Raw genomic sequence first — 15973 nt, forward strand, 5'->3', positions numbered from 1 at the left:
GGGTGCTTCGGAGCGCGCCTGCGTGGATTGTCACGCCTGCGCACTGGCTCCCCGCGGTTTTCCCAAAACCGGCGACGGCAGTGCCGCGTCCTGTGTGTTTCCTGTTTCCTCTCCACGCGGCCGCGGAGGGAGGCGAGGTTAACTCGAGGGCTCCGTTTGTACATGGTGTTGGCAGGGGGTTCCAGAAAGGGAAATCCCGTTTGTTGACCCAAAATGGCCCCGGGACTGGGTGTGTTAGGCCAGGGGCGGGGAGCTGGAAGAGAACGTGAATTCTGACTGGAAAATGTCCCCCATCCTTCAAGGAGGGCCCCAAACAGGCCCTGTGGCCGCCTCTTGAGGCCAAGGTCTTAGGGAGGGTGTGTCCATGAGTTGGGTAGACCTTCCCCTTACACACACACACACACACACACACACACACACACACACACACACACCCCAGTTGAAGCAGGTTCACTTGAAGCAGGTTCACTTGGTAGTCACCGAGGATAATGTGCACTTCTTCCATGTATTTATTTGAGCCTAGCATACTGGTCTACACCTGTAGACCCTGCACTTGGATGATAGAGACTCAGAGACCAGTAGTTTTTTTTTTTTTTTTTTTTTTTTTTTAAACATTTATTTATTTATTATGTATACAGTGTTCTGCCTGCATGTGTCCTTGCAGGCCAGAAGAGGGCGCCAGATCTCATTACAGATGGCTGTAAGCCACCATATGGGTGCTGGGAATTGAACTCAGGACCTCTGGAAGAACAGCCAGTGTTCTTAACCTCTGAGTCATCTCTCCAGCCCCCGAGACCAGTAGTTTGAGGCAAGTCTGGGCTGTATGAGACCCAGTCTTACATGCCATAGTTTTAGGATATTTAAGGTATTCAGAATTGTAATAGCCCTTATAAGCCCTCATAGGCTTAGGATGAGTTGATGTTTCTGTGTTGAGAAAAAAAAAAGTGGCCCAATCTCTTGTTGTGATTCCTAGAGTGGCACAAAAATATCTAAGTTTCCTGTATTCTGCTTTCAAGTTCAAGACACACAAAGAGGCAGTCTTAGGCCTCTTGTTTTTGAGTTTTACCTTTTCAAATGGTATTTGGACATTAATGTTGACCTGTTTGATTTTCATTTTAGTTGTGTTCACATCAGTCTGTCTCATTGGGCAGTGAATTTGAAGCAGAAATTATTTGGGTTTGTGTCTGGCCTTTTCATGGGCAAGTATTTGTTAAACAAATTAAATTAAGATACAAGTATATTATGAAGCTAAAAGCAGACAAAATACAATGAAAATAATGTTTTACTTGTTTCTCTTAAGTCTGCCAGTGCCTTTAGTCCCTTTCCCTTACTTTGTGTGAAAATCTGTATATATTTAGAAAACAAGATTACACCCACCCCATCGTAACTTATTTGAACATAGCTGGAAAAATGGGCTAGGTTTCAAATTCTTAGTCATAAAGCAATTCCTGAAGTGATCACATTTGAAAGTTTTAAACCATAATGTCCATATTTAGTAGGCTGAAAAGTTGATCTTGTTGATAAATATGAGTTACAAGTTTTTTCCTTTGAAGGTTTAGTCAGCTTCATTTTGTAAATGTCAAGTGCTAAGTAAAAAAAAGCTTTGATACTGAAGAAAATGAAGAGAAACCTAAATGAAAGTTCAACTCGAAGTACAGCAGGTATCGAACAACTTTTAAATTTTTAGGTATTTTTCAGATACCACATAAACCATGTATAGTTTCTAGGAACATTTAGAAGGAACTTTTTAAAGAGATTAAACATTTAGTCTAGCCTCTTTTCTTTTTATATCCAAAAGAGGTAAAGTAAGTTTGTCAAGGCGAATTATTTAGTACTAGAGAGATGAGAGTCAAGTTAACCTTACTGAGATTTACTCTCATGCTTTTTTTCTACAAAACTTGACTGATTGATTTACTTATGCTTGTAAGCCAGAAACAAAGAAATACATTTTTGTGTTTTTGTGATTGACTTGTTCAAATGCTTTCAGACACATTTCTGTTTTCTAATATTTTGTGTTTATATTTTCTCAATTATTAGGTAATGTAAGGATAGCAGTCAAGAATGATGAGAGCCAGGGAAATGATTATAATGTACAGGGAAGAGCATCATAATAATTTATGGTGGGCACACCATATTCTAGACATTTAATTTGAGGTATTATTTAATCCTTATCATCACTTCTGTTTTCTGGATAAGAAACCAAGGCACAAAGACCTTAAATAATTACTGAGTGGTAGAAACAGGACTGGAACCTAGAAATTTCTGATTTTAGAGTCCATACTCTTAATAATTATGTTACACTCCTCTGTATGTATCATGGGCACAAAGAGTTTAAGGAAACTGCACACATTTAACTTTGAAGTTGTATTTCAGATTCACTTTGAAGGCACAGTTAAAACTCAAGGGCCTACAAGATCTAGTTTTTCATTAGAAAGTGTCCAGAGTTAGTATTCTGCAGTACCGTGAGAATGGGTCAGTGAGACAATGGTAATGTGTCAAAAGTTTCTGAACTGAGATTTAGGAACTTGGGTCCTATTTAGGTTTTCCTAGTTCTTTCTTTGAAGACTTCTTTTGACCCTGAGTTCCTTTGTAGCTTTTAAAATTTATTTATTTATTTATTTATTTATTTGACTGGAGATCCTGTTTCTTCAATCTGGAGGAAGTGGTGATAGTATTTATTTTCACTTGGATTGGGTATTGTCATTCCTTTAAGACAGTGGTTCTTAACCTGTAGGGGGTTTGCATATCAGATATCCTGTATATCAGATATTTACATTACAATTTATAACAGTAGCAAAACTACAGTTATGATGTAGCAAGGAAATAAATTTTATGGTTTGGGTCACCACAACATGCTGTATTAAAGGGTCATAGCATTAGGAAAGTTGAGAATCATTGTTTTAAGACATTCTCAAAATGATCCATAGAAAAATATCATTATAGATAGCTAGGACATTTGTTAAAATTATAATTTTGGGTTCCAGACTAAATATATTGAAATTAAAAATTTCAACATTGGAGATTGTGACCTTGGAACCCACATGTTAATCAGAATTCCAGGATAAATCTTAGTCAAACTGAAATTTGATAACTTTGGCCCTAGAGGCTGTCTGTCACACACTAAAGCATGGTTAGATTTTTGGCAAGCATGATTGATCTTTCTTAGCTTGGATATATTCTATAGGTACTCTGCAGCTGATAAGGAAAAGACAAGAAGAAGAGGGAAATAAGGAAAAGAAGTAGATTTGGGAAGTGTTTGGGGGGAAAAACAGAGACAGGGATTGCTTACAAGTAAGAATTAAAATGGTAAGATAGAAGAAGAAAGGACTTTAGAGATGCCAGTGAGCTATTTAGGACTTCTAAAAGATTATAAAAATCATTTCAAGGGCATATAAATATATCTGGTATATTAGCAAATAGAAGTAGACAAACTATGCATCATTACATATTATTAATGGTAATTAGTCTAGAAGTAGATATACTTATTTACTTGTTTTATACTAATTTATTGGTACATTCAATGTAGGCTGTTTGCCTGTGCCATTGTTCAATCAGAAAAAGAGGAACAGACAGCCATTAACTTCTAATCCACTTCAGAATGATCCAGGTATCAGTACTGTTTCTGACAGTTACGGTTCCCCTCCTCTACCCACAGGTAAGAAAATGAATAAGGTGAAAATTTCAAGAGGTATGAATTGAGATTGCAGAAAGTTACTGGGTCTCTCATTGCAGCTAGTCCCTGCTGCTTTTCACTGCCCAGATATAGAGAAGACTTGGCTCCTTCTGAGCATTCCAGCATGGGAGTTTGAGTTGCCTTGTCTACGAGGGTGGCTTAGCATTTAAATAGAGTATCTTTATGTCTGGAGCCTTTGTTCTAATAAAGTATAAACCTACATTGAAAAGATTATTTTTATTTCTCAAAACATAGATTACTGTGACTTATGTACTTGGTAGGAAAGAATGAAAGGATTTGAATTACATCACAAACAGGGAAAAGTGTATATAGAGTATGAGAAAAAAGGGAAAAAATAGACTGTAGAAAAGGCATAAGCCCAGGAATTTCTGGAGCTTGGTTCTAGTCATTGCTTTCTAGGGGCATTTTTGCCTGTCTTTCTTTGTCTGAAAATTCTTAAGTTGAAACTTAACCACTGAGTAGGAGACGGGCCTTTAGGAGGTGCTAATAGTTGTGAGGACTCTACCACTACGTACAGGATTAGTGACCATATAAGAGAAGGATGAAGGAGAAGTATGTTTGCTGCTTTTGTCATGTGAGGATACACTAAGAGGAGCTCTCTGAAGCAGAGAGCATGCTTTCACCAAACCTGGTTTGTTGTCACCTCAATCTAAGATGTTGTAGTCTCCAGCACTGTCGAAAGTTCCTATGTGTAAATTACCCAATTTAAGATATTTTGTTCTAAGATACACTCATCTAGTGTACCCTTATAAAGCTTCAACTAGCACATTATATAAGTTGCCGTTGCTGGGAGTTTACATATTCTAGCTTTACTTCTTAGAGATTGACAGCCTTCGGTAACTCTTGATTAAGTTTTGGAGTCAGGAAGCTTCCAATATGTGTCACCTTTTAAGTGAGACCACTGAAAGCTTGTCACCCTGTGAACCAGTAAGCTATAGTGGTGAGTGTTGGGAGATCTTAAATGTTTGTCGACTTCATTTTTCACTTTATTTATTTGTGTATGTGTGTGCATGTATGTTCCAGAGATGAGACGCAGGTCACCATGCTTGATGGCAAGCCTTCCCACTAAGCCATCTTGTTCATTGGCTCAGTGTTCACTGACTTTTTACCTACCTCTGCACTGATAGGCAGACATTCTGAAATGTATTTGGTACATTATGTTACATATGTATTTAAATTTTGTGGACAGACTTTAAAATTATTAATGGAATCATATGTGAATAAAATATTAAGATTTTTTTTTTTGGTTTTTCGAGACAGGGTTTCTCTGTGTAGCTTTGCACCTTTCCTGGAACTCACTTGGTAGCCCAGGCTGGCCTCAAACTCACAGAGATCCGACTGCCTCTGCCTCCCGAGTGCTGGGATTAAAGGTGTGCACCACCACCGCCCGGCCTAAGATTTTTTAATGTATAACAATACTCATTTTAAATTTCATTTAGTGTACTTCCATATACTTTGATTTAGTCATTAAATTGTTTTACTAGGAATTTAAAAGTATAAAGTTAACATATAACATTCCCATTTTCAAAATTTGAATTTTATTATTAGTATGTGTGAATGAGTGCACTTGTATGCATATCATGATGGTATGTGTATGTAGGTCAGAGGACAACTTTTGGGAGTCAGTTCTCCCATTTCACTGTGGATTCTGGTATCAAACTCAGAATATGAGACTTGCATGGCACATACCTTTACCCACACAGAGAGCTATCTTTGGCCCTCATTTCTTTTTTATGGATAAAAAGTAGAAAATGGACATGCATAAGTCAGCATTTATCTTATCATTCTTTACCACTTAAAATCTTCCTCACCATTTAAAATGTTTAGTAAGTAGTGTGCATACTGATTTTGAGAAATTACAAGTGTGAACTATTCCATGAGGAAATATGAATTTTTATCTTGACCTATTAGTTTGGGGTACAGTCAACTTTTAAAAGAAGAGAATAACATCTGTCTTGTGGCATAATGGGCAGGGCAAAGATGTCCCCCCAGTCAATGCCTGGGGCAGGTGGGAGAGCTGGCCCTGTGGTCATAAGAGTGGAAGAGCTGTTCTTGACCCCCACCAGCTGCAACACTCGGAGAATAGGCCCTGCACCCCGTCAGGGCACCACAGCCGATCCAACCCTGTTAGCAGAAGTGTGGGTGAGCCACCCCTGAAATCGTGAACATGAGACAGCTGTTCCCATTTCCCATCTGGTGGACCCAGGGTATGACTTGGCCTGCTCCAACATCCACCCCATCTATGATTTGCTGGAGCATGTGAAGGAACCTGACATGCAGACCCAAAGCTGCAGGATCTCCACAACACAGGGCAGCAGTGGGATGTCCAGGAAGAGTCCTAGTGGTAGTAGGGCCCCAGCATCGAACAGGTAGTGGAGACCAGGGGCCTCGAACCAGACCAATGACTCTTTGCAATGAACACTTGCAAGTAGAGATGTATGGACAAAGGGGTATACGGCGTGATTTGTTGGGTCACACTGCAGCTTCCATGATGAGATTTTTAATTCCTTCCCTTTAAAATTTTTTCCTCATTTTATTTTCTTCATTTTTTTCTCTTGAATTTTGTTTTATTTGAGGGGAGGGGCAGGGGCAGAAGGATGAGGAATGAATGGTATCAAGATACATGATGTGAAAAACATATAGAATAAAAAATTTATTAGTAATAATAAAAAAAGAAGAGAGTAAGAGAATAGAGAGATGGTTGAGTGGTTAAGAGGGATTATTGGTTTTTCAGGGGATCTGAGTTTGGTTCCTAGCACCCATGTCAGGTATCTTCCAACTTCCTTATAACTCCAGCTCCAGGGGATCCTCTGGCCTCCATGAGTACCTGTACTCATGTACACTGTGCCCCATAATTAAAACACAAAATAGAAATCTTTAAAACATAAGAGAGTAACTAGAACAGAGTAGAAAATGTCAGTGTATATCATGCATATTAGAGATTAGATTTGATGTTAAATTTTTGTTCTTACCCTCTGATTCTGTGTCTCTGTTAGTCTCATATACTAGCTATTTAGTTACCAGTTATGATGCATTTCTTGATGTTGGGTAGAATAAAGTTTAAGAAACATTGGATTCGACTAAATTTATGTTGCCAATTACAAGGCATTATATTAGGATTGATTGTGAAAAAGACAGATTAAACTACTATCTTTACAATGGGGAAGAAAGACATTTATAAAATTAGGCAGGCTATGACAAATCCCACAACCAATTGCTGCTGAAGACTGTGTCTATATCTTTCACTTGTTAGAGCTCCCAAATTAATTAAATTTAAGGAATTATTTTGAAAAAAATTATCTTATTTTTAATCTGTTCTTATACTTTTGAGATTGGGCATGGGAAGCTGTGAATCCAGAGGTGACTCCTCTAAAGAAAACAATGAATACAAGGTATGTATAAAAATAAGAACCAATAAATGTGTGTCTGTTACTGACTGATGTTACTTTTCTGGATACATTTTACATTTCTCAATTTGAAAACAAACTGTATTTAACAAGATATTTCCTTGAAAGGCAAATACCAGCATCTGCGTCTTATCCCCTGAAAAGTCAAGATTCTGTGTCTAAATCTATTCAGTCAAATGCTGAAGGAAGCCAAAGTGGTTGGGGGTAAGTCTGCCTATGCTTTCTCCTCTTCTTTCCTTATAAAAACCTTTTTCTTTCTTAGAAATACATTTAGGCAGTTTCTACATTAATAAATAACTGATAGTTGAATATAATCTATGTCCACATTCCTGTGTACTTTAAATTACACAGTGTAATACATTGTAAATATTATGTAGTTGTCATGGTGTACATAAGTAATAATGACAAAGTATATGTTGGTTATAGCTGTAATTTTTTTCCAAATATTTTTATCTGTGGTTTACTTTGATCTGTGGAAGTAAAACTTGTGGATATATATGGAAGTCTTAAACTGACTTAAAAATAGTAGGTTTTCATACAGCTTTTTTCATATACTTTTTGTTTTATGTCCCTGATCTTCCCTGTATACCTATCCTCATTCCTACACAAACTCTCACACCCCCAGTATTACCTATTTCTACTTTCATATCGCCTATATTCTGTTATGCTTCCATTAAGGTACTTCCTCAGTGTCCCCTTTCTAGCTTCTTGGCCTCTATAGGTACTCTAAGTTAAACATAGGCATCTAAAAAAATTGAAGCCAGAAGTCACATATGAGAACATGGCCTTTGTTGATATGAGCCTGTGTTTCCTCACTTAGTATAATATTTTCTAGTTTCATCAATTTATTGGAAAATTTCACAAGTTTTCTTTACAACAGAATAAGATTCTACTGTATATATGAATCATATTTTTATTATCTCTTCATTGCTAATGGACATCTAGGCTAATTACCTTTCTTTGCTATTGTAATTAGACCTGCAATGAATGTGGATAAAGAAGTATCTCTGTAGTAGGATATAAAGTCCTTTGGGTATATAGCTTGGTCATATAGTAGTTCTGTTACTAGATTCAAGAATTTCATACACATATACAATGAAATATGACTATATATAACACTTATTTCCTACTCCAACTCTTCCATGTATTTCAACATGTCCCCTTTTCAACTTCATGTCTTGTTTTTTTTTTTTTTTTTTGGTTTTTCGAGACAGGGTTTCTCTGTGTAGCTTTGGAGCCTGTCCTGGAACTCACTCTGTAGCCCAGGCTGGCCTCGAACTCACAGAGATCTGCCTGCTCTGCCTCCCGAGTGCTGGGATTAAAGGTGTGTGCCACCATCGCCCGGCCTTGTTTTTTTTTTTTTTTTTTTAGTAAATTTATTTTACAACATCATTTAGTTCAACATAATAGCCACAGATTCCCCTGTTCTCCCACTCTCGCCCCCCTCCCCCTCCCCCCACCCCACCCCCCATTCCCACCTCCAGATCAAGGTCTCCCCCGAGGACCGGGATCGACCTGGTAGACTCAGTCCAGCCAGGTCCAGTCCCCCTTGTTTTGTTTTTTGATACAGGATATCTTTATGTAGTCCTGCCTATCCTGGAGCTCACTATATACACCAGGATGGCCTTGAACACACAGGATTCCCCTTGCCTCTGCCTTCTGAGTGCTGGGATTAAAGATGTGTGCCACCCTCCCTTAAATAATCCACTAAATTCAATTAGTGTTGTCCATATGTGCATGGGTGTGAGGCTACCACTGAAGCATGGGAATCTTGTCGGTGGCACATCATCAAAAAACAATAATTCTTCTCCATCAACTATCAGCTGCCAGTATTTCCTTGTAGGGGGTGAGGCTAGAGATTATCTATTGCCTCTATGCTGGAAGTTCGACTGGCTTGATTTTGTGCAGATTTTGTGCAGGTAACCCCAGCTCCTGTGAGTTCATGAGCGCAATTGCCATATCATGTCCAGAAGACAACATTTCATAGCAACCCTACCTACCTTCCCCAGGTTCTTATATTTCTAGTGTTTTTGAGACCTTCCACACTTAATTTCCATAGTGGTTGTACCAGATTGCACCCTTACCAACAGTAAATTAGAGTTCCTCTTTCCCACATCCTCATCAGTATTTATTATCATTTTATTTCTTCATAGTAACTCTTCTGACTGTGATGAGATGAATCTCAAAGTAGTTTTATTTGCATTTCCCTGGTGGCTAATGGACACTTTAAAAAATGTTCATTAACTATTTGTATTTTTTTTTGAGAGCTCTCTGTTTAAATTTACAACCCACTTTCTTTTGATTAGGTTGGTTGTTTTCTTGGTGTTTAGGTTTTTGAGTTCTTTGTATATTCTAGACATTAATTCCCTGACAGAAATATATCTGGCAGAGATTTTCTGCCATAATGAAGACTGCCTCTTCACTTGACTGACCATCATGCCCTTTGCTGTACAGAAGTTTTTTAATTTCATGAGGTTTCATTTGTTAATTGTTAGCCTTATGGCCTGTGCAACTACATTTATTTAGAAAGTCCTTAACTGTGCCTTTATCTTGTAGAGTTTTCCTTACTTTTCCCTCTAGTACATCCAGGTTTTGTTTTGAGATTTTTAATCCATTTGGAGGTTTTATTTATTTATTTATTTATTTATTTATTTATTTATTTATTTATTTTTTGTTTCTTTTCTTTCTTTCTTTTTTTTTTTTTTGGTCAGGGTAAGAGATAAGGACCTGTGGGTTTTTTTTTTTTTTTTTTTGTGGTGGATAGTGCATGAAAGTCTAATAGTGAAAGTATACCAATCCCAAGCAAAGCTCCATGCCTTCAGAATAACTCTTCTAATTACATAGAGGTTCACTGAGATGTATGGACTTTGGGTCTAGGCATGTGCTTGTTTGAGTAGCTGAATTAATATAGCTTTTTTTTTTAATTTTCTAATTCTTTAATTGGGCGCTTAAGTGTTCTGTGTTTGTTTTACTCAGAAATCTAAAAATCTTAAAATCATTGATTTTAAGAACCAGGATAAATTCTGTTTTTGTTTTCTGGGAATATGACTAAGATAGCATGTTTTATAGTGATTCTCAGTGATTTGTTTTTATAATATAAAGAGCATGTGTGCAAAGTTACATATAGGAGCGTGGAGGGGTCAGGGGCAGCTGCATCATGGAAAAGCTTACCCAGCATAGCTGATGACTCACAGAGGCTCATCTCTGGAGTTCCCTGCACATTAGTGGGTACCTTAGCCAAAGAGTGTCAGCTCTGCAACAGTTTTTTGCTGCTTATGTAACTGTGGGAAGGGCCTGAATCTTGTGATTTTCTGAGTCTTGTGAATTTCATTAGCTGCCTAAATCTTTTGAGCCTCCTCTCCCATCTAGGAAGGAATGTTTCAATTCAGAGAAAATAGTTGCACAACAGAGTGTATCAAACCCTGAATGAATAGCAGTAATTCTAGTATTTTTCTGTATACTAATGATGTTTATATTGTTTATAACCTAAAGATTCATAATTGTGATTTCTCTTTTCATCCTATTTATTCTTAAATTTATACGTAATTTATTAAGTGTTTCTCAAACTGTTCAAGCCTTATGCCCCATAAAACCTAGGCTTTTTGCTGATCACTAGATTTTCCTCAGTCCTCTTTAAAACAGAGGATGGGTTGTATTGATTATCTTGCAATGCTTACAGTATTCATAATTAAGAACTTGTGAATTGGACTAGTTTCTCCTTTCCCTAGAACTCTTAACTGGCCTGCTTAGGAAATAATTTTGTATGGGTCTTATTAACATCCTACACTGACAAGCTTTTATAAGTCATTTAGATTAATGTGGTAAATAAATGCTAAAATAGGTTGGTTAGTAGGGCTTTTCAAAGCACAAAATATTAAATAACCTTACAGGCAAGCTGTACGTTTTTTTTTTTTTTTTTTTTTTTTTTTTTTACTTTGTAGAAAATTTCAAAATAGTATAAAGAATTAAGCAAAATTCCTCTCAATATTTCCACTTGGAAACTATTGTTATATGAAGGTTTGACTATTGTAAACACATGGTTGTAGCACTGTACTCTGAGTTGGGAGACTGGAGTTCTCTGAGTTCTGAACTTAGCAGTGACCTGCTGCTGTATAACTTTGTATGAGTCACTTCTTCCCTAAGGGTGTCTCTTCATCTGGAAAGAGAAGTACTAATATATTGTACCATTGTGTAATGAATGATGTGTTTGAAATTTCTCACTACTTAGTAGTTGTAAACCACTAATTGTCTTAAAAATGAAAAAAAAAATCATCAGTTGTTCCTAAATAAAAAGACAGAGAAGTATGTTTACTTTTACAGCTACAGAGGTGACAACAGAAATACCAGCTTGAGAACTTGGGATAAAAATGATTTCCGACCTCAGTGTAAAACAGCAAGCCCAGCAGCAAATAGTGAATTCAGTTCTTATGCAGTGAATCTGGGAGCTCAACGACAGAAACAGTCAGGAACACCTGAATTTTCTGATTTTCATGGAAACAGGGAAACTGAAGTACTCAGACAAACATGTTTCTCCAAAGTGCCTGGCTCTACAGTGAAAGGCCCGGACAGAGCCAGTGCATTGCAGGCATTTAAGCCCCGTTTTCAACAAAACCAGTTTAAAAAAACAGTGTTGGGAGACACTCCAGGAGAAAACACTCTGAAGGTAAACCGTTAAATATTAATGAATGGCTTATTTACATGTTTAAACATGTGTAGTAAGTATACATACATGGTGTATACAGATTCACATAAATAGCCAGTTTTTGGCTTTATGAACCTTACTGTCTTTGTTGTAGTTATTTTACTTCATGACTGAACTCTGCCATTATAACTTGGAAGCAGCCACAGACTTCATTAATGAATGAGCATGGCTGTGGTCCAATAAAAGTTGACAAAAACAGTGGGTTAGATTTGGAGTGTAGGCCATAGTTCACTGACTTCTGCTTTACAGTCTGGACCTGTTCTGCCTTTCCTGCCTTCTGCACCATATTACAAAGTGCTGTTCATCCTGAACTCTTCACACTGGAATAAATATGGTGTATATTATGATACCTCTCAGCTTTGAATTGTGTTCTTCTAGAGAACATGCACCTTTTCCTCAGCTGCACTTCTAATTGATCTTTGAAATGTTTTCTTTTTATGTGTAGGTTATCTTCTCTCTCACTCCTTTTCCCGTGGCCCAATAGATTGTTCCCGTGTGCATCTTGGTGTTCTGGAGGGCTGCATTTCCCTACCTGGTGCCTCACCCTGGGATCCTTTCTTTGCTGGCTTCAACTAGAGATCAGTCAATGGGTGGTTACTGGGAGGATGGGGGAGAGGTGGAAGTTTTGTTTTCTCCTTACTACAATATCTTATCACTAGCAATGTCTGTGTCCCTCCATGAGTCTAGTTTTCATGGTCTTGGTCATTTTATTTTTCTCCCTTTGCCTTTTCAACATTTTACTGTTGTTAGTGTTTGGATGCTTAAGTGCTCTATATTTGTTTTGATCATAATCTGAACATCTTGGTGTTTAGCAAGCAATTAGGGTCAATTCTGTTTTCCTTTATTTTCTGGAAATATGACGAAGATAGCATGTTTTTTAGTGACTCTCAGTGTTAATGCTACCTTGTACACAGGATGATATGTCATTGTCACCCTAGTAATAGTTGCTCACTGTGGCAGTCAACTTGAAGGAGGCATATTTAAATCCTGTTTAGGATGGTGAAGATTGGGACACTTTGAAAAAAGTTTCAATAGTGTTCTTTACAACCCTCACCCCCAGAAAGGAAATTGTGCCCCTACCCTTGAAAGTTAGCATCTTTTTTGCTTGTTATTTCTTTGTTTTAAGACAGAGTCTCACTATGTTACCCTGAACTCACTATGTACATTAAGCTGGCCTAAAACTCACAGAGCTCCTCCTGTCTCTGCCGCCTAAGTACTCGGATTAAAATCTGTATTTTCAGATCTTCAAACACACACACACACACACACACACACACACACACACACACACACACACACACACACACATCAGAGCACATAAGAGCACTGGCCACGCTTCTGAAGGACTTGGGTTCTGTTCCCAGCACCCGTATGATGGCTCACAACCTTCTGAAACTCCAGTTCTGGGGGATCTGACTCTGTTTTCTGACTTCTGTGGGTACCAGGAATACCCATATGTACACATAAGCAAAACATGTGGAAGTCAGAGGGCATTTGTGTGGAGGTCAGAAGGTCAGAGGGCATACGTGTGGAGGTCAGAGGACAACTTTGTAGAATTGTTTTTCTCTTTTTATCTTTTCATACGTTCTGGGGATCAAACTCAGGTCATCAGGCTTACATGGCAAGTGCTTTACCCAGTGGGCCATCTCTCTTGCCAAATATTTCTCTTCTTATTTAAGTACATTCTGGTTTTCACACTATAACGCAATGCAGTGTAATGCTGGCTTTAATTTGGGAATTTAATTGCATTGAAACTTTTAATAGTTCTTTTTACACATTATACACATTTATTTATTATAAGGACCTAGACTCTACATAGTTCAAAAAATATAATGAATAAAATGAAACACTTTTATAATGCAATGCTTTTTCCCCCAAAGGAAGCTCCCTTGCGTCAGTTAAAGGAAAAGGATAATTCTTTAAGAATTATTTCTGCAGTCATTGAAAGCATGAGGTATTGGCGTGCACAAGTGCAGAAAACTGTACTTCTTTTTGAAATATTGGGTAGGTATAATATTTCAAGAATACTTCAGTAATGTATTTGGATGTTTTTAATACAATTAGGAATACCTAGGGTATCATGAAGAATAACACAAATTGGATAAGGAGATTATGTTTATTCGGGGAAACGTAGGCTGGCTTCAAAATAACAGGTGTCTACTACCAGTACTCAGGAAATTTTTATTAAGTGATTGAATAACACCCTTTGATAAAAATTTCTGGTGCTAAACGTGAATTAAGACTTCTATTTATTGATGAAGAAACAGCTTTGAGAAATGAACAATTTTATCAAGGAGAAGGAGATAAGAAGATGTAGATTAAAAAATATAAACTTGCAATTATGTAGGATGAATCAGCCTAGAGAGCTAGTGTGTTTCATAAAACTATAGTAAATATGCATTAAAAATTATCTCAAAGGCATATCTTACATGCTTTTACCATACCCCAAAATGTAACTGTGGAAGGGGATAGACATGTCAGCTTGATTGCCAGAAGTAATGAAAACATTTGTGATCTATTTGTTCTTTTTTCTCTGTTCTTGTACATGTACATCTTACATGAATATATTACATTTTAGAAAATGAAATAAATCAAATTGAACAATGTCACAACATAGTATGAAGCTGAAGACCTGACACTAGAATTCTGATTCAATGTTGTTTTCATTAGACTATAAGGCTTATTTGTTGTTATAGTGCATTTTATTGTTATGAGAGCTCTGGAATTCAGCGAGCCTACAGAACACACCAAAAGGATCCAATTCCTCTGTAAAATACCACTGTATATAAGTAGAACTGGAGGAGGCTGTTATGGGATAATGCTTAAATATAACATTTTCTTTGTTAAATTTTATTTATATTTATCAGTATTAATTTCCACACTTCAATGTTGCTTAGCTGTCCTAGATTCAGCTGTCACGCCTGGCCCACATTATTCAAAGACTTTTCTCATGAGAGATGGGAAAAATACTCTTCCATGTGTATTTTATGAAATTGTGAGTATTTTAAAGTGTTCATTTTCAATGTCTATGGCTACTACCACCACCACCACCAAAAGACCACATGAAAATACAGGCCACAGTCCCATCACAGTTGAAAATCTTTTTTTTTTTTTTTTTTGGTTTTTTTGAGACAGGGTTTCTCTGTGTAGCTTTTCACCTTTCCTGGAACTCACTTTGTAGACCAGGCTGGCCTTGAACTCACAGAGATCCTCCTGTTTCTGCCCCCCAAGTGCTGGGATTAAAGGCGTGCGCCACCACCACCCAGCAAAATTCTTTTAGCAAAAGGACTATATAATTCATGAGCCATTATGGGAGATTATTAAAGTTTCCTGCAATCAACTTCTTTCTAGTTTATAAGAAGCCTTATCCAGGTTAGGGCCATTCATCTGTGACAAGTTATATGTGTATACCTAGCTATCTTGTAAGTAACACAGAGAATCATGTCATTGGGGTGTTTAACATTTAATTGATCACATTATAAATTAGACAATTGACGTTTAGATGAAGTAATAAATAATTTTTGATTTTTATCTTTTGAACAACAGGATCGTGAACTTCCAAGACTGATCAGAGGCCGAGTTCACAGGTGTGTTGGGCACTATGACCCAGACAAGAACATTTTCAAGTGTGTGTCTGTTAGACCAGCATCTGCTTCTGAACAAAAGACTTTCCAAGCATTTGTTACCATTGCTGATGCTGAGATGAAGTATCATACTAAAATAATGAATGAAATGTAAAGTGACAAAGGGAGTCATAAATATAGATTGAAGTATTTGCTCTTATTAATTTATCTCTTGCATGGCTTTATCACTCTTGTTTTTCTGTATTTCACATCTTTTTATAAAAATAAAACTTTTCTTATAGATTTGACCCAAACAGCGCAGCTAGATTTTTTTCTAATTTTGAAGTTTTATTGAGCTATGCTTTATATTTGCTAAATTTGAAGAACCACTTCAAATAAAAATACTCACTGCAATAGACAGAAAAACCTGGGACTTATACAGGGACGCTTGGCTCAGTCTGGGAGGAGGGGACTGGACCTGCCTGGACTGAGTCTATCAGGTCGATCTCAGTCCTCGGGGGTGGCCTTGATCTGGAGGTGGTGGGAATGGGAGGTGGGCTGGGGGGAAGGGGAGGGGAGCAGGAAGGGGGAGAACAAGGGAATCTGT

General features: G+C 37.4%; 1 protein-coding gene across 5 annotated transcripts; it reads left to right on the plus strand.

Moving 5' to 3' along the window:
- The first annotated feature begins 8 nt into the window (after positions 1–8).
- Spata22 (spermatogenesis associated 22) lies at positions 9–15680 on the plus strand. 5 transcript variants are annotated; one of them, XM_076542865.1, is made up of 10 exons: positions 161–229; positions 1120–1199; positions 1554–1661; positions 3527–3655; positions 7026–7086; positions 7210–7305; positions 11422–11764; positions 13684–13807; positions 14701–14798; positions 15350–15680. In XM_076542865.1, exons 3-10 carry the CDS (start codon positions 1619–1621, stop codon positions 15539–15541), a joined length of 1086 nt encoding a protein of 361 aa, XP_076398980.1. In that variant the 5' UTR covers positions 161–229; positions 1120–1199; positions 1554–1618; the 3' UTR covers positions 15542–15680. The 5 variants fall into 5 exon arrangements, with proteins under 5 accessions (XP_015841336.1, XP_076398981.1, XP_042138296.1 ...); XM_015985850.3 differs by lacking the exons at positions 161–229; positions 1120–1199 and adding an exon at positions 9–137; XM_076542866.1 differs by lacking the exon at positions 1120–1199 and having other exon boundaries at positions 85–229; positions 3527–3607.
- Positions 15681–15973: the final 293 nt, after the last annotated feature.

The sequence above is a fragment of the Peromyscus maniculatus genome, chromosome 8, assembly GCF_049852395.1.
Source record: "Peromyscus maniculatus bairdii isolate BWxNUB_F1_BW_parent chromosome 8, HU_Pman_BW_mat_3.1, whole genome shotgun sequence".
NCBI lineage: Eukaryota > Metazoa > Chordata > Mammalia > Rodentia > Cricetidae > Peromyscus > Peromyscus maniculatus.

Coding starts and splice junctions, on each gene's coding strand:
- Spata22 (XM_015985850.3), top strand. CDS start 1,619: ATGAAGAGAAACCTAAATGAAAGTTCAACTCGAAGTACAGCAG. Junction 11,765..13,683: donor CAGGAGAAAACACTCTGAAG/GTAAACCGTTAA, acceptor TTTCCCCCAAAG/GAAGCTCCCTTGCGTCAGTT. Junction 13,808..14,700: donor ACTTCTTTTTGAAATATTGG/GTAGGTATAATA, acceptor AATGTTGCTTAG/CTGTCCTAGATTCAGCTGTC.